Consider the following 25,025-nt stretch of genomic DNA (forward strand, 5'->3'; position numbering starts at 1 on the left):
AATGTCATTCCTCTGACAGTTCATGACCATCTTCTAACTTCCAGTCTAAAGTTATTAACAGCTAGTTTATCCCCAGCTGTTCTTGTGCCAATATTGTCCTTCAGCTTACATAACTCTTCTCTCTCCCAGACACGTACCTCCCTAAAGTATTTATAGAAAGCAGTCGCAGCTCCGTCAGCTTTCACTTTGTTAGACTGAAGGCTGTTTTGCTTCAAAGGAGCAGAGTGCTTTAGGAAACTTCAGGCCAGTCTCACTGATGCCAGTGATAGGCAAGCACTCGCACCAGGAAATGAATTAGACTTTGGAGACAGTTCTAACAATCCAGTGGAGTATGAATTTGAAAATGATAAACTCAGAGCTGCTTTTCAAATATGAACATACATTTGGCACTGCCTTCTGCACTCTAGACAATATCATGGAAGCCCTTTTTCATTATGCTGGGGTATGGAATAGTTATAGCTTTCAGCTTAGTTTTGATAGTGTGTAGAGTCTTTAATTTGGAATGAAAAAGAAAACAGTTTTTGTCTCCCAAAGCGTTTGGAACCAATGGAATTCCTGATGCTGTTTCTTCTTATTCTTTTGTTGGGGTGGGGCTTTATTAAGGACTTACAAGGCTACCAGTTTTCATTGTTTTGGTATCACTGGTTTGCCATCAATTTGAATGGGAATTGAGAGCCCTTCAAGTCTCAGAAAGACCAAGCTCCAAGGCAGTGGAGCAAACATTTTTGGCAGGCACGCCACAAATTAGCCCCACCCTCTGCCAAGTGCCCCATATCCTCTTCTTTTGCCCAATCTGCTGCTCTGCTTCCTGCCTGCCTGCTGCTGTGCTGCCTGTCCCCTTCCCCAATTTGCCACATGCCACACAGGGGCTGCCTGTGCCATTTGTGCTGCAGGTTGGTCACTGCTGCTCTAAGGTATTTACTAAAGTGAAAGTCATTCCAACATGAAAGACACTGAGGGTGCCTGTAGACATGCTGGAGGCCTGCTCTGACGCACTGTAATTACAGCGTGTCGGACCAGACTCTATTAATATCATGCATTAGCGTCCCTGAGCTTCAAAATGCCGGCAGATGCGCTTGAACTAAAGCTAACTGAATGAGTTTTAGTTCAAGCACCCCCACTGCTATTTTGAAACACAGGGATGAGATGCTGCAGCACTTTAATTAGAGCGGCTCTCACTTAAATGATAGCAAATGGGCTATTATAGCCCCCCCTTGTGAATTCAAAGGACTTGATTCAGCAAAGGGTCTACATGTTTTGCTCAACAGGGATAGAATTAAGCACATGCTTAATATTAAACACATTCTTAACTGTGTGCTTAACTTCCTACAGAGGTCCAAGGAGATGGATGTAAAGCACATACTTTATTTAAGCATGTGCAAAAATTATTTGCTGAATTGGGGCCAGTAAAAGAACAGATGCAGCCTGGGACTCAAACAACATCTCAAACTTCACTGAGAGATGGAACAGTAGAAGAGGCATTGATGTCTTCTGCTTAAGGTTGTGAGAACCCATGCATTTGAAATAGTAGACAATAAATGGCATAACAAAAATTGACCAAACTGTTAAACCTGGCAAAATTCTTGCTTTTAAGGTTCTGTATTTCACAATTAGAAAATGGCCTGGGTAGAAAAACAAATCAACTTTGGCAGATCAGTGGAAGTGTTTTCAGGAGGAGTACATAATTCCTAACCATGTAAGAGATCAGAAAGACAAAATTCAATCCCTGATTTCATACTGTGCTTCATGAACCATCTGAGTCATTGGGTTGAGTGCAAAATCCCAGTGGACAAGGTACAAAAATAAAGTAAGGCATCCCACTTGCTTGTTTTTTTTCCCCCCTCAGAGTGCCCATGTAAGGGCTAAGGCCACATAACCAAATGTCCTATAGGCAATTAGGGATAGACAACTATCAAGTGCAGAAACATATACAAAGGTCTTTTGCCATGTAGTGGCACATTGCTACATTTATCATTCTATATGACACAATAACATTACAAATTCTATATGTATGCTGAATCAATAGGTTGGGCTTTGAAGCTGCTACTTAAAGCAACATCTCCAAGGACACAGCTACACTGCTGCTTCTATGGCAAGCTGAAAAGTGGTGCTGAGAAGGACATCACACTCATTTGCTCCTGGCCAGCAATCATCAAAGGCTGGAAATTTGGGATATAGGTGGCTTAGAATGGGCCTGAGCAAATGCCAAAAAGTACGAGCAAAATGGAGAACCTGGGCATGTGATCAAGGACTTGCTAAACCTGCTACACTATCTAATTCTTATGTTTTGGCATGTGCTAAGCAAGAGCAAGCAACCAAGTAGAGACAGTTCTAGACTCACCACTTTGGTAGAGCAAACATGCCCTAAGTCAACCATTACTCTGATCAGATTCAAGAATCTGGCACCAGCCCACCACTGTTATGAATTAGATATGATGATACACAATAGGAAATAGATGTCAGGCTAAATCCTCCCAGTTATTCTTCTGCTAGATTCTCCTATTTGAAGATGAAGACTTCATCCTGTGTTTTTTGCATGTCCTTTGGACCAAATTTTGTACTAAGCTATGCCTTGTGCATCTGCACAGAAGTCACTGCAATTGCACACAATATGTCAGGCAGTTACTGCAGTGGTTCCCAAACTGTAGCACATGAAGCCATGGTATATAATACCCAGATTGGACCAGCCTGTTCCTTCTCCCTTTCCCCTGATGAGTTTAATGTTAAGGGTGCACTGCAATTCATAAGAAGTTTTATTGTTTGACAAAGGTCTGTTGGTTCAGAATGTCTGACAGCCACTGACCCATTCTACTGCCAGACACCTGTGGCTTTTGATAGAAAAGCAAAAAAATACAAAAGACAAGTTGCCATATGCCTTGGCCCTTCTTACTTGTAGGGTTACTGGTTTATGCCCAATATATACTTTATATACAAGTTAAATAAGTCAGTATGATATAGGTACTATCCCTCTTAGAAGTGTTGGGTTGATCTCAGTCCTTTTGTCATTCGTGGTCACTAACTTGAGTGGTAAACATCAGGTTTACCAAGCACAGACTGGACTCAAAATGCCTGCACTCCATATCCTGGTGGTACCAAACATGTCTTCCAAATGGACCAGAGGTAAAGCACAAATAATTCTTACCTTGCTGTTCATACCATACCCTTGCCTCATTAAATTAGAACTCTGTGCATCAGAGTTCAAAGCATAAGACCACACAGCTGCCCAAGTTAATTCCTATTGCACCAGCTCAGGTATTTTTCTGACATGCCTCCACTGTTTTCACAATTGCCTGTCCTGGAAAACTTATTACAACTCCAAAGACTTGTTCCAGCATTGTCAGTTGGTTGCATTAGTACTTAATCTGAGTACTGGTTCTTAATTCTCACTGGTTTTATTCAGAAGGGTGAACAGAGGGCAGCATTAGAGAGACTTAGACTCTTTTGCACAAAATGCATAAGTGTAATTAACATTCAAGTGCATCTCTTTGGCATCCACAAAAGAGCATCTTAGAAATGTGTATTTGTTCACACGGAAAGCACAACACCAATAGAAATAATTATAAAAAATACTGAAATATTTACATGAAAGTTAATGTCTTGCAAATGGCAAGGACAACATTTTTGAAGGCCACATCTGTCCAAAGTCATCTTGCTCTATTGCTTCATCCTCTCTCAGTGTTTTGGGAAAAACATGCTGTCCTTTGCAACTGCAGGGGTGAATTCCATGGGAGCACTCTCTTCATTCTGGTGACACTGGTGAGCAGAAAAAAGGGGAAGTAAGTTCAAGTCATAGGCAAGGAAAAAAGTAAAATTAACCCCCATCAGAATCTCAGCAGAATGGAGGAAGGGGAGAAGGTAAGTTTAAACTGTATTTGAGAAGTTATGGCCTCAAGCTACAGATGTAAAAGAAGATATTTACTATCTAGATCTCAGGCTTTGACTGGATATATGTGATGAGAATACCATTTGTATCAGATCTATAATCTGAGACTTCATGCGTTTCTGTTTGGATTTAGACCTGATTTCCAAGCTTTTTTGTTAAGTACCCTAAAACTCTATGTTTCAGTTTGAGAAGCTACAGTAATGGTATAGATAATTTCTCTTCTATAATAGAACTGGGGAAAATAGCCCTTGAAGAAAATGAAAGCTAAACTGCTGATTGTAGAGAGGCGTTTGGTTTGATAGGGACAGTTTGCATATCTTTTATCACGAGAAATTGGGCTTTTGTAACTTGTAAGATTATTTGAAGAAAAGTAGTAGATTACAAAGATATGTGAGTATGAGTTATCTTTGTAGCTGCAAAAGGCTCTAAGAGGAGACAGGTGGTTTCATATTTATCCTAGATGTGATTGCCAGGTAAAATCAGACTGGCATATAAACTCATTCTCCCCCGTTCAAGCCAAGACTGCAAACCTGTAAGATCACCTTCCAGCAACAGTCCGGACAAACCCCAAAAGGCTCTGCTAAATTTCTGGGTGAACTTGCTCCACTGCTACCTACAATGGGTGTGGAACTTACCTGGAAGTGTAGGCCTTGAGCACAGGAAGTCTGCCAACAGAAATCCCACAATCTCTTGTTCCAGACTTCCAGGCTCCTTGTGCCACGCGTCCTCTGTCTATATTGAAAAAAGCCTAGATGGGGCTGTCTGTTATGCATCTACAGACAGGTCCCTAGAAGGGCTCCAGGAGGGAGCTTGACAGCCATGCTCAAGAAAGAAGTGGCATAATACAGATCCCTTTGGTGCAGATTACAAGATACAATACAGAAGATTCATGGGAGCCTGGGATGCTTCAAGTCTGGCTCTACAGGTCAATGCAGACTAGTGGTTCTCAACCTTTTTAGACTCAAGACACCCCTCCAAATCTTTTCAAAATGTAGGAACACCTCATTTAAAAATAACTTAAATATATCATGCATATTATAATATAAACATAATTATTTCATTAATATCTTAGGCATTGAATCCATTACCCCACTGCCACTGCAGCCTCTGCCAGGTGGAACTGCTCTGTGCATCTCCTGCTGAGGCAAAAAGGGAACCAGTTGTGGAAGGAGTTTGTGCTCTTACCACAGCCCTTCCCTGCCCAGTGTCTCCCAGAACCAGAGGTGCACAGGGCATATAGGACAATTCTGGGTGCCTTCATTTTTGGGAGGTATGTCAGAGCTGCCCTGAGAAGTGGCATTACATTATGCAAGCAGGCGCACGGCTTCTGCTGCAGCTCATTCTGGCTCGGTTCTGATGTGCCTTCTCAAAACTGAAGTAGGAGGGGCAGTTTCAACACAACGCTCAACCCAACGCTCTGGCAACCTGGAGAGGAGTGCCACTGACACCAGGTAGAACTGCCCCACGCATCTTGGTTTTCAGGAGGCACCTCACAACCAGAAAGAGCTGCAGCAGCAGTGATGAGCCTTCCCCCATAGCGTAATACAAGTAGGCACACCTTTCCACTGTGGCCACTTCTCAGTTTGGCTCCAAGGTACCTTCTGAAAACAAGCCATGCAGGGCAATTTCTCTCTGCAGTAGCAGCACCAGCATTGTGGCACCTCTGGCAGGTTCTGTTGGGAACCACTGATGTAGACATACATGTCTCAGCTTGAGTGACTATGATTGTCATTGCTTTTACAAAGCTTTTGAAATGTTCCTTGCTAAGGGCTATTTAAGGAAACAGGGTGAAGAGAAAAAAAACTTGACTATAAACTACAACGTAGGTTAAATGATTGTTTAAATGGCAGATACACAGTATACAAATATAAATCCTTATTATAGCCTTGGGAAGCATGACACATGAGGAAAGTCTGAAAGAACTAGGGTTATTTAGTCTGGAGAAGAGAAAACTGAGGGGAGGATTTGATAAATCTTTAAATACCTGAATGATGATTATAAAGAGGATGAAGATGGGCTTTTCTCTGTGGCTGTCGTGGACATGACTAGAAGCAATGGCCTCAAACTGTAGCAGAGGTTGGAGATTAGGAATAATTTTGTGACTATGAGGTCAGCCATTGGGACAGGCTACCTAGAGAAGATGTGGAACTTCCATCCCTAGAGATTTTCAGGTTAGATACTTGACTGAAGATAATTCTTTCCTGAGCAGGGAACTAGACTAAATGATCTCACGAGATTCCCTTCAAGCTCTAATTTCCTATGATCTGATTAGGGTACTCAAGGATCAGTCTTAGGAGTGGAGGCATTCAATAAATTATGTTGATATTAATGACAAAACACAAAGATGAGCAAGTAGGTGGATAGGTATTTATTCTGATTAAGCAAGATTAGGGAGAAAAAGTCCATTAAGGGCTGGCCACACAACATGCCAATACAGATATAATCTTAATTTTTTTGTTTGTTTGTTTGTTTGTTTGTTTTGGTTTTTTGGGTTTTTTTTACACAGTTCAAAATTCACTGGAATCCAGAACACACCAATAATCAGTTATCCAACATATCTGCCACAACTGCAACTTTACAAGACTATTACAGTGCTTTCCCACAAGATGGCAGGAAGCAGATAACAGCTTGCTTGCTTTGAGTTGTCAGCTATCCTGGATAACTAGAGACAGGTAACACCAAACTGTGTTTTTACTGATGCCTTTCCCATGGTACTGCTACACCAGATGTTACTAACTTATACCAATGCATGGCTTTACATTGTATAGCCATTCATTTTTTACTCCTGTGGAAGAGGTGTAAATGGGGGATACGTTCAAGCTGTTAGGTCTTTTTTCTCATAAAACTGTGAGCATTATACGGGCAGATTAAATTCACTACAGATGAGCATAAAATAAGACATAAGTAGGAAGACTAAACTACCTACAAAAATGGGCAGACTCCAAATTAATTTCAGAGTCAGTAATCTCCACGTGTGTTTTCACAATTCAGTAACACACTCCAAAGTACGCAAGGGCCACCAAATAGGGAATAAAATGTTAAGTTACACTAGGAATGGAAGAGAGATTATTCCTGGAGACGTGGAGCTAGTCTATAACTCGATGACACAATTGTTCATATAAATAAATCTTAGAGCTGTTTTGTTCAGCTCATCTCCAAATGAAATTTCACAATGTTATCGTCCCAAAAACAGGAAGAGAAAATGTATGTGGCCTGTATCAATAAAATTCAGAAGCAAGGCTCAGAATGCCTATGTTTTACTGGGATATAAAATTAGCCTCCTTAACAGCCTACAAAGGCAAAGGAGATGATTATGGCTATGATACCAGGTTATGCTTAGGTTTAGTTCCCTTTTCTATACATTTTTGTATGACTTTCAGCGGATTGCTTACAGTTCCTCTGAGCCTAAGCCTCCATCTGTAAAAAAGGTATAACAGCAATGTGGCATATAGCTGTGGTAATTTCCTATTTAAATCTATGAACTAATGACTCAACCATTAAAACACAGAAGACATAACAAGACCCTTACGAGTTCCAACTACGTTTCCAAATTTGTATCTGCAAGAGAAGATGACTTAATGAAAACAAAGATAGCAATAGCCTCAGTGAGATAAATTCTCATTAACAACAATAGAGAAAACATGAAGAAAGTACTGTCCTAAATAAATAGAGAAGAAATCAGAGCAGCCAGAGACAGAGTAAGGGGGAGAGAGAGAGGGAGAGAGACTCACCTAGAATAACTCAGAGGTTAGGGCATTCACCTGGCTCATAGGAGACACCCTGATCCAGAGCAGGACTTGAATTTAAGACTCTTACATTGCAGGAGGACACTAATTACTAAGTCAATTGCTTAGCAGTTAGTAAGACTTAGAGACAGACTTTTAAAAATGTCTCTCTCAGCCTTTTTGTTGAAGCAATTTCATTTTGCACAAATACTTACCCGGCCAGAGATCAAAACAGTGACCCTATGGCTTTGTGAGTTAGTCTGAATCAAGTAGAAAAAGTATTTAAACATGGGATATTTAAACTTTCCCAAGGGACTCCATATTTTGGTATCATTTGCACCAGAATTTTATCTGGAACTTGGAAAATGTTCTTGACAAAGCTGGTATGTTTCCATGTAAAATTTGTACATTTGATGAATCTGCATTTTCCAACAAAAACCATGTAAATTGAAAATTTCCTCACCAGTTCTATCTTGGTTGGCAATTTTCAGACCCTAACAGATCCTGATTTTTCAGGAAGCCCCAAGGGTCCCTCTCTATGTTCAAATCAGATGCCCCAAAACACAAGAAAGTCAAAATTACCAACTACTTTTCAAAATGTAACTACTGTCACTGAACATGCACAGCTAGACCATTTCAGGTCCAAGCTGATTTTATACCTTGCTGATAAGGTGTAAAAAAAAAAAAAAAAAAAAAAAAAAATTAGCTGATTTTAAACAATCTGGTTAACATGAGCCTGCCTTACCTTGAACTGAATATTGCAAGTGAAAAGTTGCTGCTGCCCATTTAATTGTCCTTCTGTTATTGACATGGGAGGCAAATTTGGTTCATGTGGGTAGGAATTTGCTCTCAAACCAACCAAGGGAGAAGTTATCAAGGAACCCAAAACAGTTTCTGTAGGCCTTTGGTAATAACACAGTCCTTCTGGGTTGCTTCCAGCACGGCAGGGCGCAGTATTTGGTTGCTGCAGAAGGCATGTGGTATGAGCTGCTTTAGCCAATTCAGCATCATTTTCAAAGGGTGGCTCACTACTTGCATATTCCCATGGAGATTGCACAACACTGCTAGGTAAGGTGCCATTTGATGACAACTTCAGTGAAGCTTCAAAAACACCATCCATTTGCTGCATTCCCACCTGAGAGTGAGACTGGATTTTTGATTCCAAGCAGCTGATCAGTGGAAATCCATTGTCTTGCATCTGGGCTGGCCTGCAGTGCACCTGGTGGTGTAGCTCTGCTTGCAATAGCTGTTGTTGCTCTGTTAACAACTGTTCAGTCTGAAGAATCTGTCGTTGCTCCTTATCATAAAAGTTTGGTATTGGGTGAGGTTTGTGTGAAGCTACTTGTTTTGGAAAGGAATGGCTTCCACACAACTGCTCAGACTCTACTGGACTTGATTTTTGCAGAAGAGGAGCAGGTATTGCATTATGCTGTGTTACACCAAGCCCCTGCACACCCTGACCTGTGTAATGGGTGGTCTGTGATGATGACATCCATGGATTGGTGACTCGTGATCCAAACACATTCTGCTGGCCGTCTGCCAGTAGAGCTTGTGGCTCCATCTGCACTGGGTTGATTTGCACCTGATTCTGAACAGGGGACTTCCAAATATCTGAAGGGTGACTTCCTGGAGAATTATCCTGATGGAAACCAATGACTGAGTTCATTGACACCAGCAGGTCATGCTGCTGCCTGTCTTGTTGGTTCACTTTTAAGGGAATGGCATGATTTGAGCCAATCAGATTGAAGTCCAGCTGCATCTGATTTTTAGGAATGAGATTTTTCAAGGGAACTGGAACAGTACCCTTTCGCTGACATACCTGTACAGGATTTATTTCATTAACTCCAACAGTTGGCTGGTTAATGGAACCCAAGGGGTAAGAAATATTCCCTCTCAGCAAATCTGGTTGGTCAAATGGTGCTTGTTTTTTTGGCCTAGAAAAGAATTTTTTGGGCGTAGCAGCAACTACAGGAACCTGAGGGTCGGAGCCTAGTGTGCTTTGTGGTAAGAACTGCATTGGATTCTGGAATACAGGTAAGGCAGAAATTGATGGTTCAGTCCCCCAGCAGCGCTGGAGATACCCTGGAGGAGTGCTTTGCTCACTGCATGTCACATTACTTCTGAGCGGAGTCTGAAGTGTGCTCAGGTGAGAACTTTGTTGAATTTGTTGCAGTGGAATTTGCTGAATAATGGCCTGAGATGAAGCAGTTGCACTGCACTGTGGGAAGTCCATATTCTTTCCATTATCCTTCTTATACAGCATCTCTTCCACATAGGATGCCACCTCATCGCCCAGATGCTTATGGAAGTCCTGGGCCACTGGCTCATCAACATCCATGTTGAGCAAGGTTTCTTCCCAGTGCTGTAATTGCAGGTCATCTACATCCAGGTTCTGCAGAGTTTGGCAAATGTTACTATTACTGTTGTTCTTCTCAAAGAGAGTTTCAATGATGACCAGGAATGGGTTATTTTCTTCTTTGATGTCTCCCTCGTTTCTTTCATTCTGGCATGGCTCTTCTACCACATCAAGGATATCTGCCAAGGAGAGTTGTGGCACATTATTGGCATGGGAGACATACACGGATTCATCTTGTTTCATCATGGCTCCTAGAAGAGAGTTGGGATCTATTGAGTCCTGTTCCATGAGGGCATCTTTCTTTGTTTTTGACCCTGTCTTTGCTTGGAAAGAGTCCAGGAATCCTGGAAGGTTATTCTCATACAGGACTGCTTCCCCTGTGGCAAAGCTAAAAGGCAGCTGCAGACTCCGCTTGTGCAAATGCTCCTCTCCTTCTTCATTTCTGCAGGTACAGGAATGCAATGTTAAAAAGCCTGAGAAGTGGAAAAAGTACAACGGAGTCTGTGGGACTGGACAAAGAAACACAGCAATCGGAGTGTGAGACAAGAGCCAACATTCTGTTTTGGTGTTAGGAGGGGGTGAGATTTATTTAAAACTCTCCTCTTTATTGCACAGGTTGTATAACTGGCTCACTTGCTCAGAAATAAGAACTGTACCCACTCTGACAAATGGAACTGAGGAGCTGGGGCTTGTTTCAACGTAGCTTGAGTAATCTGTCTGAAAAGCAATTTATTCAGACTTCTAGATTTATTTAAGTACAGGCCAGAAGGGACCAGCTAGAATCATAGAAAATAAGGCTAGAAGGGACAGTTAGTCCATGCCCCTGCCTTAAGGCACAATCAACTGTACCTAAATCAGTCGGCTTGTTCATAGCTAGTCAGCTAGGATCCGCTAGTCTAACCAGCTGTCTAATGCAGACTACTTTGTCCTTAGCCAAAGTGTATTTTCATACAGTGGAATTGTCAAAGGTACTCACTGTTGAACAATCACCGCTGCTTTTGAGGAACATCACTATTGACTTAAAAGTAGGGGCACAATTAGGCAAAGTTTGGGTACTTTTGAAAGTGGCATCCCTCATTTCTTATTACACTGTTTCTTTGGCAGTCAGGAAACCTTGCTCTTTTGTCCCTGTGTATTTAAACATACTGGCTGATCCATCAATACATCTGACTTTCCTTTTTTACAGGATGTCAGGATAGCTGAATGGTCTAAGACACTATGTTCAGGTTGCAGTCTCCCATGGAAGTGTGGGTTCAAATCCCACTCCTAACAACAGCCCTAGTCTTTTGACAGCTGGATAGGCATCTGGCTGGGGTCATCTGACCCCAGCACTCTTTCCTACCTAGGCAGGGGGTCAGACTCAATGAGCTATTGAGATCCCTAGCATTTATGAATAAGACTTATTGTGATTATGCCTAACATAGGGAGACAGTTTCAAAACAACCACTGGGAGTTAGGAGGACATATGCCAAGGATTTTCAGTAGGACCTGTGCTCCCAATTTACTCAGACTCATATTTTTAAAGGTATTTAGGCACTTAACTATTATTTCCCCCTTTCTGTCTCTAATCCTGCATTGCATTTTCTTTCTCTTCCACATGTTTCTCCATCTTTGTCTACCTTGGCACTTGATTGTTCATCCTTCTGGTATCACTCTTTCCCTTAAATTCTGTTTAGCTGCAGGCTGGCAGGAAATGCATGAGAACCCTAATCTACAGGATAGTAGCAGATTAGCGTACTGTGCTAGGAGGCAATGCCTACTCCACCCAGTCTTCAAAAGCAACAGTCTACAAGGACTTGTGGTCCTCTTTACATTGGAAATTGTGTGGAATTATAATATAATAATTCTGTGGAATTATACTGATGTCTTGCAAAACAGTCCACTGGGGGAAACAGGTTAATCACACTCTAAAATGAATGAGTCCAATGTACATATTATGGACTTTCCACATCTGTGCTGCCAGCTGTGCTAGGGGACTACTTATTCAGTGAGATTACCCTGTGAAAATAGTACAAACACTGCATTTCATTGGACTGGAGTCACCTCCACTATCATCATCCTATCAGCAGCTAATAATAACCTTTTACCTGAAATGCTTTGTAATATACAGGTACTAGGAAAATATTAAACCTGAATATTCAGAATGTAATATTACAGTTTCATTAAAATGAATATTCATAGGGGACAAAGTTACCTTTTTCTCCAGGATCTACATGCTCTCCTGCATCCATCTGCATTGCATACAGAGGTAACCACGATTTAACCCTCAGAGGTGACACCAGTCAGGTACCTATTTTCTCACTTGCTCTCATCACACTCACGCAAAAGCCATTCCTGATCCAGTACCTACTGAAGTCTGTGGGAGTCTCTCTTGATTTCAATGGGTACAGAGTTGGTTTGATTATATTTTTAAGGATCCTCTGCTAGTTTAAGGAGAGTGGGATGAATTACTGTCCCCTGTTTGGAGGAGGTCTATAATATAAAGAGGTACATATCAAGGTGGTCTGTGCTTAGACAGAAATGAGACTGCTCCAGTCTACCAAAGGAAAGAACTTCATAGCCGGAGACGTTTTACTGGCAACATATTGTTCCTGAAATATTCTAGGTTTTCCTTCTGGCTCTTATAGTCCTAGCTCCCCAGTCAATCCCAGGAGATGTGGGCCTGATATAGGCCTGATAAGCAGATGGTGTTTCATTTCTTTTGTTGCATCCCCTACACTCCTATCATCCCATCATCCTATGCAGGTCTGGCCTTGCAAACTTGAGAAAGAGGAAGGGAAGCAAAAAATTCTCAGACTGCCACCTGCCTCCCATCTTCCAGCAGAAACAGAGCTCGCTTACTACATCAGAATCAAGGCACTGATGCCACATTCAAAGAAATAAACATTAAGAGACAATTCTCCATATAGGCTGGTGGTAGGCAGGATCTGAGTCCTACTGACATGATCCCACCAGTACACAGAGGATGAGAGTGACAATATGTGCAAAACATTACTGAAAGAAGGAACATGCTATTCTGCAGTCTAGCAAAAAAAATCTCCATATTCAATAGTGATCCCTTTCTGTGTGACAACACTACTTGTGTTTGCTGGTTTTTGAGTGCCATTCAAGTTGTATGCCCACAGTTCTTTGCAGCCTCTGATTTAGGGAGGGTACCCAAATCTAAATCCTTTCCTTGGGGGAACCTGGAAACATAGTAATTAGAGACCATCTGCTATTTTTAATTCCATGTGCTATTTTAACTCCACTGCATTGGCAGGTGATTTTATCCTTGCAAATAGGATTGGGAGCTACAGGGTGTTATCTTGTCTCCACTGAAGTTTTGCTACTGACTTCAATGGGGCCAAGGTTTCACTCACATTATTCAAAGGAATACTTACGACAGGGCCCGCTGTCTGGCAATGATGCAGTCTGGACGACCCCCTTTATACACCAGCCTTGCATTTGCCTGGACCCAGACCCAGCCTGCTTTCTTAGTCAGTAGCCTAAAGACAGTTATTCCACTTTCTCCAGTTTTCATCACTACAACAAACAGAAGGAAGTGTAAGCTCAGCAAAACTTTTATAGTCAACAAATGTCCCTCAGTCTGCCTGCCCCCCCCCCCCCCCCAGCTATTGCATCTCACAGATAAGGGGATTTCTCTGGCAAGAAGATGATCCGTTTCTGCCTATTGCAGGGTACTTACTTGTACCTTTCAGGCAGCTGGTTTCAGTCACTGTCAGAGACAGGACACGGGGCCAGATGAACCTTGAATTTGACTCAGGTTTGTGATTATTCCATGCCTGCGAATTCTCTCCAATATTAAGTAAACATTGGAAGGGTTAGGGTTAGGGTTACAGAAAGCCTAAGAAAGCCCTGAAGATTTCTAGGGAGCTATGATAAAAATCAAACGAGCATTATAAACAATCAATTTCTGCTTTGGGTCATATTCCTTATGGACATCTGTCTACAGAAGCACTGCACAGCTTAACTCAATGGATATCTCTGGACTAGAAGGGCATGGGAGTCTGTGAGTCAGAAGTAAGGACTGGTCTTCATGTAGTTATAAATTTATGGAAAATAATTAAACTACTCTAGTTATATCACTGTAAATCCCTACATGCAAGATAAGAGTGTCCTTTTCTAGTTGTATTTATCTCCAAAAGCACTCATGCCAGAATAAAATTGTCCACATGTGGGAGGTATACTGGTATAACGATAGTAACATCATTTTGATGCTAAATCTCCCCATTTAGACAAGCCCCAAGCAAAACAAAACAGTACAATGATATTAACCAAGTAGGAATTTAGATGTTCAATTGCAGCACCAAACTTACTTCTCACATGATTTTCTGCGCAGTACATCATGTCTGCTGCATGGACAAACTGGTACCCAGAGCCTCTCATACAGAGTTCGGTTTCTGTGTACCCTAGCACCACCTTTCCTCTGTCAAAAAACACCCCCCCCAAAACCAGAGTTAACAGAAACTTTAGAGTTGAGGATAGATGCAAGGGAACAAAATTGCAGCGGCCTACCAACTGGAGCTCAATCCAACCTAGTCGCTTATCTGATAACATGGACTAATGCTGGTAGCATTAACCACAACTAATGCAAAAGATGAGCAGGATTGTCCTTTTCAAGAAAAAGTCCAAGATTTTGAAAATGGTTCTGTTTTGTGGTAGACTGAAGGAAATCTCAAGATCTTACAAGGAAGGTCTGCTGTGGCTGGCACAAGCTTTTGTAAGCTCAACCTCAGTCTATCAGATGTCCAAAACCTGCCTCTAGGCCTTCAGAACTGCATCAAAATCAAAATGTTCCTGTGGAAGGTTTTAATTTTAATAAACCAGCATCTTCTGACAAAACCAAGTGTTCTGTTGAAACATTTCCTATGTCTCTAATTATCACCATGTTCCTATTAATGAACAGCCTGAGTAGGATTGTGCTTAGTACTTTCTACCTAAATCTCTCCTTTTACAGGTACCTTTGGATGATCTGAGAGCTAAAAGTTTGTACCATTCAGTCTAGTGCATGGAAAGGCAAGGTACAATAGCCCAGTAATTGAGAATTGTATGTTTGGCCTGTAAATACCTGTGGCTCAAGGTGGTGACCCAGCAACCCTTAAATTTCAGCAAAAGGCAGGCTTCCACTGAAAACTCCAGTGAAGAATCATAGCGAAAATGATCTTTTGAAACAAAAGCATGACTGTTACGCAGCGTTCCCTCTCAGCTGCACAGTGTGCACAGCCATGCAGGCGTGCTCATGCCGCATTGCCAGGCACACCTCCACAGCTGTGCACGCCACACAGCTTAGAGGGAATGCTGCTGTTATGGTGATGGTATCCCTTTAAATGTATCTAACTTTAATCTTGGTTATTTATTGGTACTAACAAAAGTTTAGATAACCAAAGTTTTTCTTTCTCTGTTTTGTCCTCTACTTGGCCAGAGTCATAATCTGCTGTTTCCTCTCGTTCTGCTACAGCCATAACAGCAGCTTTTACCAGCAAACTTTGGAGCCACTGGATCCAACCTGCAGAGCTGGAGGGTACTGTCAGTGTTCCAACAAGGAAGGGGTTCGGTGGAGCTTTGCCCATGCCATGGCTGGGCAGCACAGAGAAACTGCAGCCAGGTCAGAAGCACCAACCTCTCTCAGACCCGAGTTGGGTTTTTTCAGCCGGCCGCTGCAAAACCTTGCTGATGGAAGTGCTATACCAGGGGTGGGCAAAATGCAGCCTGGCGGCCAGATATGGCCTGCCAAGCCTTTCTATCTGGCCCGCAGGGCCCCTAAAAATTTTAGAAAATTAATATTTATCTGCCCTGGGCTGCCTGTTGTGAAGCCCTCAATGACTTGCCAAAACTCAGCCCTCTGCTCAAAATAATTGCCCGCCCCTGGGCTATACCATACCTTGAATCACAGGCAGTGGGAGTAAAGTCCAGCTTGTGTTTAGTCTGGAAGATAAATGTCTTGGTTCGAAGCTCCAGGATTGAGAGAGGCTGGAGAGGAGTTGCGATGGCAAACAGAGCCAGCTGGGGAGGCATGAGGGACCCATCTGCAGCTCTCTTTTGCTGCCCATGAAGGAATTTCAAGCGACCCTGAAAATTCAAAGCCTTTTGGGGAGAAAAAAAAATATGGGGATGAGGAGGACACACAGTGATGATGTGAAAAGTCACTACATGAATCTAGTTATCCAAGTGTCATAATGTCCCCATCAGTGAATCATGTGAGCACCTTAACAGATATAAAAGAATCCACCTGCACAGTATTTCCATGAGGACGGAAGGAATGGTCCCTGCTAAACAGATGGCAGGCAAAGCTATTACCCCAATTTGACTTATGGGAGAAGACTGTTCCCACTCTGTTTCCTTGGTGTTCCCACTCTGCTTTAGGGGTATGTATGCAGACTGAGTAAGCACCCCCACGCAAGCTTTAATTAAGCCAACCCATGTATCAACAGCAGTCAAAGCATAATGATATGTGCTTTGCTTTAGTAGATACTGGCAACCTAAGTATCTGTTTTTGACCCCTAGCAGGCTGAAGCCCATCCTAGGGCACCCAAACTAACTAGACTAAAGCTAAATCAGATATGGTTCAGATCAGATCAGATATGGTTACCCACACTGCGTTCATGCCTCCAACTACAGTGTGGACATAGTCTAAGTGATGTGCTCAACAGCCCACAGAAAGTCTGTAGGAATCAGAGAACTAAGCATGGGTTTTCTGGGCCCCTAGCCTACCACAGAGCCATCCTTTGTCTCCAATTTCTCATCCCAAAAGGAGAACATCAAGAGAACTTTCAAAGCAGGGCCACCCCTAGGGGAGGGCAAATCAGGGCTATCGCCCCAGGCCCTGCACTTTGGGGGGCCCTACAGAGCCAGGCGGAGAGGCCGTGGCCCCTCCTGCAAGGCCCACCTGGTGCTGGTGACTCCACACTGCTGCTGCCTTCATGTCTGGCCATCACTCCCTCCCTCCCCCCCACAACCACCACTGCCGCCGGCTTCTTCACATCTGGGCCCCACACAGGCTGATTTGCCCCGGGCCCTGCACCCTGCTAGGATCATCTCTGATTCAGAGTCTGGCAGAGTTCTGCTGATTTCCAATGGAGCAGCACAAATAAAGAGATATACCTTCCTCTTTCTACTCCCACAAGTTTGTTTCAGCCCACAGTAGAAACATCCCTCTACTCAGGAGTCTTGCTCTTTGGACCATGGCTTCAAGAGGGAAAGCATGGAAGGGGAACAAATGGCTTGCAAGCATTACCAGGAATCCTGAGGAGTTGTCCAATAAGCAGCGGAACCGACAGATGAAGCTTCTCTCCAAGAAGGAGGAGTTTTCAGGAGGCAGGTGCTGGGGATCATATGTGGTAGTGTTGCTGTTTACAAAGGTCTGGCTCATGGGCATAGCTGTGAAATCACATGGGGAGAAAACAAAACAGTCCCAAAGGACAAGAACATGTGTTTATACAAATTCAGAACAGTCCAGGTCAAGCTGTGTCCTTAATGCAGGGATGGCAGGCATGGGAAGGACTGAAGACACTCAAGGGCCAGGCACACATAGACCTCTGGTGCTGAGAGAAGACACCCAAGCACTTGAGAGGTTAACAGAACCTTCCTGATAGCACCGCTGCAAAGCTCTACCGGGATGCCTACTGCAAGGGCTTCTTTTCCGAGCCTGTTACTTGCTCTCAATGGGCTGATCTGCTGCAAAGCCTCAGGCACTGTTTCAGTGTACAATAGAATTAAATATCCTTAAAAAGTGTTGTTGAAATAGTCATACTAATTAATATTAATACTAATTAATATTAAAGTGACAAGACTGTGAAAACATATGAATGGCGCTTTATGACTAAAAGCTTGATCATCATCGCTTCCAACTATACAGTTGGTCCAATATATGATATAGGAGAAAAAAAAAACCCTTGCTACTTCTGCCAAAGATAAATCGTAAGAATCCAATCTTGCCAAGACTAGAAACAGGCTTTGCCTTGTATATGGTCAATCTGACCTACAGGAAAAGGTCCTTTCTGAGTTCCAATATGGCAGTTATTGTTGACCCTGAGCAGAAGAGCAACAGACCCTCTAGCTTGGATCCTCGGAGGTTTCTAGGTACCAGCAGGAACACCAGTGCGCTCCCATCAGAACTCCCAGCCTTAGCTGTGGTCAATGCCCAATACTTCAGAGGAAAGAGAAAAAAGCCCACAGAAGCCAAAAATATGTGACCTACTATATTCTCCCTTGAATCAACTCCTTCTCCAGCTCACAGCTGTAATACTGATTCCCATTATTCACAGCTCGGCCACTATTTTTTCCATGAGGGACAATATCAAAATCTTGGCTTATAACTACATAAACTAGGCCCCAGGCCTTGCCCTTACCTAAGAAGTCAGCTATTTTGTTCAAGAAGCGTATTAAATTCATCTGACACAAACTTCCTTGACTAGAACCATGTTGTGTTTTGTCCCATTTTCTGTTTTTTTCACTTCTTCTATTATTCTTTCCTTCAATATCTGTCTTAAGATTTTGCATATTATTAAATTCAGCAACTTCAAATTTTAGGGTGAAATCTGTCATAGGAAATTGGCAGTCAATAATAGTTTTGCATTTTTTCCCATTAAAGAAAAAAAAAAGACTGACCAGCCATGATTACACATGATTCCTAATGAGGGTACTGCAAGTATCTTAGCAGGGTTAGCTAGCATCTCAAACAGGAATTTGCTAATAAATCATCAGTGCTGTACTAAACATGTTTGTTTAAAGCCGCAATAAAGACAAGCTTGGGACAGTGATTCCATCCATCAGGCACATACCACAGAGACTAGAGTGACGCCAAAGAAAAATAGCACAGATTTGTTCCTTTTTGTTAAAAAAAAGAACTTCATACAGTAAACAAAAGCACCAGATGATTAAATCTTGCAAGTCTGACCTACACAAGCCTAGAAGACTCACAATTAGGGGTAAGATTGTTTTTCATGCTGTTGAGATGTTTGAGGTAGCTCATACAGGAGCAAAATTAACGTTACCAAACTTGGATGTTCCTGCCTGACCTCATCTTCCCTTTGGCTGGAAGGTTTATTCTGAAAGATGTATTCAGATAGCTCAGGTTTTATCCAACTCCCTCAGGTTTTACTGGCTATTCTTGGCTAGTTACAGAATAAGACTGCGGGTCTTCTTTAAGGTTCCTTAAGAACAGGCAGGGCTCATGTGTCAGCAGACATTCTGCCAAGTTTTCATATGATTAGGGACAGGGACAGACAGGTTTCTATTTCAGTGGCTCTGCTCCTTCCTCCATGAAGTGCCAGAGGGGAAATTGTTTATTTGTCCCTGAAGGTCATCTGCTGCTACCCCATTTACGGTGTGTACGTGATTCCACGAGTGAAGACTGACATGTTCTGCGCTCTCACCACTACTATACTGAGAAAAACTGTGCATCTCAAGGTAGTGCACATCATAACTTTTCTAGGGCTTTCTTGGGACACAGATCCCTGCTACCCTGGAGGGCACTGAGTTATACCCAGAGCTCAGGGTCATTCCATCAACCTGACCTTGACTTTTCCAAGAGCTATAGGGGTAAATCTGTGGAGGTTCATAAGCCAAAAGGCTCTAATTCTGGAAAATAAAAAGTGGGTTCCCTTTTAAGAACCAAATGTTGCTCTACTGCATCCTCCATCCAAAGCCTGCTCGTTTGGTTTGGCTCTCCATGCCTAATACAACAGGTTCGATTATCCCACTAGGGTTAAGTTTTGTTTGGGACTCCATTGTGCTCAAAACAGTCACCGAATGCACTGTCACTTCTTGGCTTTTGTGGTCTGGAGCCTAATCTAAGTGCAGGTAAAGGATTTAGAGCAGGGACTCCTGGTAGGCTGCTCTAAATCAGGCCCCACCCACGCATTTCTGTTAGCACACACCAAGCTCAGAAATGTGGCAGTGAAGGTGCTCCAGAGGGAGCACCTTCTGGAAACTGAGCTCAGAGAGGCAGCGGGGGGTACCCCTGAAGAAGCTTCACTATCTCCTTCCCAGGTTTGACTCATGCAAGCTGAAGCAGGTGAGTAGGGTGCGTCGAAGACCAACCCCGTCCCTGGAAGTGGCAGGAATGTGGTGTAGACATGCCCTTTGAGAACAAGAGGCCTGCTAGAGCAGGAGACTGGCCCATACTGCATTTCACTGCTCCTTGTTTGCTGTAGAATTCCTCAGCATCCCAGGGTTTGGCTTGTATGGAGCTTGTCCTGCAAACTCTGGCTGAGCAGTGGAAGCCACCAATATAGGTTTCACTGTAAAATCACTCACCATCTGTGCTTTGGTCTGGTTTATTGGATGCCGGTGGATTTAAGGCCCAATGCAGCTGGCACTGGAACATGGCTCTATCGTCAGTGTGGATCAGCTCATACACACTTTGGTAGATGAGATCAGACTGAAAAGAAATTAAGAAGAATATGCCATTGGATACTATCTATGCATTGAAATGAAGATGCAGAGAGCAAGGCACCAAAATGCACAACTAATCCATTGCAGCACCACTGCCCTGGGACCTGTCTCCCTTGCTCATCACTGCACAGCAGGTTGACCTCGTCAGCACTACCAGGCATACTACAAATAGCAGCAAAACATGTGCCTAGCAATAGAGTTAAACAATCAGCATAATCTTTTCATTCATACTCACTGGGAAACAGAAACTCTAAAAGCGGGGTTATAATCTTATGGTCTGTATTAGAAAACCACTGTGTGGGCTCTGTAAACACATGCCTAGTGAGAGAGTCCTGCTCCAAATAATTTAGGTTCTATAGCTACACAACAGGCATATGGTGGAGGGGGTAAATAAGTTAAAAAGTAATGAAGTAACAAAGTCCTTGGCACAGCCAGGCAGAAAACTGCAGACCAGAGCCCTAGGCTACATTCCCTCTGCTGTACTGGTCCCAGACCTGCAATACCAAAGGTGGCTGAATTCAAAAGGGAATACAACAACAGGCAAGAGGCTTCATCCTGTTACATGCCTTCCCTGCAACATGGCTGATGCATGAAGACACATGTCTGTAACTCTGAGTGATGATCTCGCTGACAGGGAACTCCACAGTGCATTGTGGAGAGCATTGACAGGCACCAAGTACTGAAAACAAATAATGGTGTCATTTCAAAGGAGGAGGCCTTTTGGCTCTGAAGTGTTCCTAGCTGAAAAGAGAAATCAGCCTCCTGGACCCCATACAAAGGACACATGGACCGATTCAGTCCTTGATGTAATATAAAACTACTTTCAAAAGGAGTGTGTCTGAGGAATTCCTTGCATGACTCATGGAAATCAAGCAGACTCATTACATTTAATGACTCTCTCTAGCTTCCCCCCAAATGGCTTAAGCCATGGTGGAGAACCTTTAAGAAGTTTCAGTTTAGGCTGTTTATAGGGATTTTATTTTTAGTTCAGCTGTAAAGAATTAACAGCATCAGCTGAAAGCCAACTGCTGGCAATGGAAAACATTTTTTAAATTAAAATATGCTTTATAGACACTATTATTTTCCTGATGGCACTAGGCTCAACATTTCCTTCATCATTGTTCCCAAGCCATCTCTTGTGCAAGATATTTACATAGCAGCCATCAATTATTTTAAAACGGCAAATAGTCCTTAGCCACCAAGTACATTTTTGCACTGATTTCTTAACTGCTACCAGTACCATACTGGACTCCTGCTCTCAACGCTGAATTGTAGCCTAGTCATTTAACAGAGTAAGTGTATTCACTAGCCTGCAGCCAAAGGGAAGATGAAAACAAGCTTTGTTTCCTTGATTTTAAAAAAGGAACTGCCAAGTTCTTCAAAGAGAGTTTCACAATGTTTTTGATTCTTGGTTATTAACAACAACCCATTGGAATCTTTAGAAATAAAATTCTTTTCCTGCCACGTGCACTGCTTTCATTGGATAAGCTCTAATTTTTGCCTTTTGGGATAAACACTACACAATGACATTTGCTTCCCAGTACCTTGAGGTCTAGATACAGTCACATTCAATAAGGGAGCAGATTTAGACCTGGTGTTAGAGAGAGTGCAAGAAGTTAACAAGTGCTCTCATCAGATCTGAATCCGCACCTAACAGCGAGATGATATCCCATAAAAAATAAGTGCAGTGCAGAAATCCCTGAGGCCCCTGACAAATGTTATACTTAAGACATAATTAACTGGTTAGTCCCCTCTTATTATTATATTCTTAATTATAATATGGCCACACATTAATCATTATGGCCAGACATTCATTCAAATACTGGCAAGATAAAACAGAGAATAAGCCATAATAACTATGTGTAATAACTTTGTGGCTGGTTCCTATCATTCCTGAATGGCGTGGCAGGACGTACAATTGTTGGGATCACGCATCAGATCCCATCAGACCTTTAATTTAACATCTGACAGCAGCCTGAGCATTATTTAGAAGGCAAGACTAGATAACTACAATAGTCTTACCCTAAAATCTTTATGGCCTTAAAATCTATATAGCCCTGTTACACTTTCAGATGTGCTAAAGTGTTTACTGTACAAAAATGATTCACTGGTAATTAAAAAAAGTCATTTGGAGCCAGCTTAAAACATTTTGGCTGTCCTAAAGTAAAATGATTTGTGTCATATTTTTAAGGGGTTTTTTTCTTTCAAATGAAATGGAAAATTTCAGAGTGAGAAGTAGTTTCAGATACAAAATTGAAAGAAATTCAGAGCCTCCTTCCTCCCCCAGTACAAACAATTTAGTAAACCCAAGATAAATTCATGAAACATTCTGGTCATCAAATCACCACTTTTCATCGAAAAAGGCTTTCAGACAAAACTTTTGGCCCCACTCCTGTAATAACGTACACATGTTTTGTGCGCATGTACACGTACACAATACATAAAATGCACGTTATTGTAACATGCATCATATACTTACAACAGCCCATTTTGTACCCAAATACATAAAACTCACCTCAGCTGGGTTCCTTGTATATCTTGCGTCTTCTAGCTCTTGTATATCAAGAGCTTTTTTGCCTGATGAGGGCTTGTGACGTGTTAATTAATGAAACCCAAGATGATCTCACTTTTTCCATGTTTGTATGTGAAACTTAATTTAATACACCTGGATATTCAGAGCTCAAAATATGCTTGTGTGTCAAAGTTGCAATTCAGACATTCAAGAAACAAACAGAATTGAAAGAAAATGGAAACTCTGTATAAATAGATACTAACTACACTAAATGTTAAGAATCAGTGTTAAGAATCCATGAATGAGCAGAGAGTGAACAGAAATGTGCATCTTGGCAACCATCAATCCTTTAGATCACGCTATACACACAATAGATCCATGTGACCATAACACCAAGACATTCAGTGCATACGCCTAGGCAAGAGTATGGAGGAGTGGAGGCTGCCCTACACCTACCATCCCCCCTTTAGATCACTGAGACAGAATCCAAAGGGCAGACCAAGTCCAGATGCTCAGTGTCTGCCAGAGAGCAACAGATTAGAGCTGCTGCTGACTGCCCAATGCCCCAGCAAGGGCACCTTTCTGTCAGGGTGATGTTCCTTAGCCTTGCTCCAACCAAGGAGTACCCACAATGCAGTTGGGGTTAGGGGTTTGAGGTAACCTATACTCACCTTACTCTAGAGGTTGCAACGTTGTGGTATTTTAGAGGAGCTACCCTGCCATGAATAGCCCCATCACGTTGCCACCAGGCCTTCCAGCTAAATGCAGTTTATGGTCATAACTGGGACGAGATCTAGATACAGATGTTTCAAAACAGCACTTCATAAGATGAACATCTTGGACAGCTCCCTATGTGAATGTGGTGTCCAACAAACAGTGAAAAGAAATGTGACTTCCTTCCACATCTACAGGTAGATACTGGTATCAGACAGCTATTTTTATGTAAATGTGGATAAATGAAAAAACACTTTGGAAAATACAAAGGTTGGAAGGGTTGTTAACACCATATACAAAATACTAATAAGAGTCAAATATTTGAGCTGATTGGTATGGAGGAGAAAAGAAGAATAAGTGAGAAAATAGAAGAGCTTTTAATAATACGCCCTATAGGAATATAAACTAAAATGTAAGGCAATATGTCAGATACAGACATTTTGCAGTCTTCAGAAAACAAAAAAAAAAAGACATAATGATGTTGCACTGAGCTTGCAGCAGAAGATTTATTTCAGAAACAACATCTGAAAAGTGTTGGTAATGCTTCTATAACCAGAGTATTACAGGAAATTAAATCAGTTTCGCAAAAAAGATTGGTGTAAACTGAATATATTTCTATATTCTCCCCAGGCAGCAAAGGAATGTTAAAATTGTACAGTTAAGCACTGACACTCAGACATTGACAATGTTAAGGCTACATTGTGTAACTAACTATACTTCCCATGAGGATATAGCCTTTAATTAGATGTTCATGTTGTATTTTTCAGGGTAAAATCCTAATACCCTGATTTTTAATAACAGTTTTGCCATTAAATTTAAATGGAGGTCCAGATCTCATTCTATAAGGAGGAGACAGTAACACAGCATCATTCAGATTTGAAATGTTTATTTCATTAACAGCACTTTGGGGAATGTTAGAATTACCTATGACACTTACTCAGCTGTAAATACTGCTGGGCTGGAAAGACAACAGTACTCTGATTTACTTACTATACTGTTCTCATTGCTTTCTACATGTCCACTTGTCCAGAACACATGCAATCCCTTTGTGCAGACAGTGGTACAAGGCAATGCTGACTCTGACACAAGATGCAAAAAGCAAAGTTCAGATTTCATTATCATGTAGTGTGAAAATGTATAGAAGAGTCTGTACTATGATATGCGCACACCAGGGGACAGAGTTACAATTGTATAGAGAATTCCTGTTTCAATAGCATCAAATGACCTGGGTCCCAATCTTTCTTTCTGTCACAGAGAAACCAAGCTTGGTAGCCTCATGCTTCTCTCACCTAACAGAAGCTCAGCACTAATACTGATAAAGGCTAATGTATCTTAACAAACGTGGGATTAGATAATGGGTAGCAGAAGAATGCAAATGGCACAAAGCAGTGCTAAGCTCTGTGACAGAACTGTGTGGGAACCTTCCAGAGAGACAGCATA

The 25,025-nt window shown here is 42.1% G+C and overlaps 1 protein-coding gene across 1 annotated transcript in view; it reads right to left on the reverse strand.

Moving 5' to 3' along the window:
* Positions 1–1,153: 1,153 nt before the first annotated feature.
* LOC109322464 (aryl hydrocarbon receptor-like) overlaps positions 1,154–25,025 on the reverse strand; it is a 115,254-nt gene continuing 91,382 nt past the window's right edge. Inside the window, exons 6-12 of the mRNA XM_019553518.1 lie at positions 20,222–20,345; positions 17,199–17,341; positions 15,846–16,048; positions 14,281–14,390; positions 13,345–13,486; positions 8,354–10,406; positions 1,154–3,753 (exon numbers count right to left, since the gene is read on the reverse strand). Of these exons, the coding sequence (XP_019409063.1) occupies positions 3,673–3,753; positions 8,354–10,406; positions 13,345–13,486; positions 14,281–14,390; positions 15,846–16,048; positions 17,199–17,341; positions 20,222–20,345 (2,856 nt within the window). The 3' untranslated portion in view covers positions 1,154–3,672. The remainder of the gene's footprint in view (positions 3,754–8,353; positions 10,407–13,344; positions 13,487–14,280; positions 14,391–15,845; positions 16,049–17,198; positions 17,342–20,221; positions 20,346–25,025) is intronic.

The sequence above is a fragment of the Crocodylus porosus genome, unplaced genomic scaffold (assembly GCF_001723895.1).
Source record: "Crocodylus porosus isolate Cpor-Errol unplaced genomic scaffold, CroPor_comp1, whole genome shotgun sequence".
In the NCBI taxonomy this organism is placed as follows: domain Eukaryota; kingdom Metazoa; phylum Chordata; order Crocodylia; family Crocodylidae; genus Crocodylus; species Crocodylus porosus.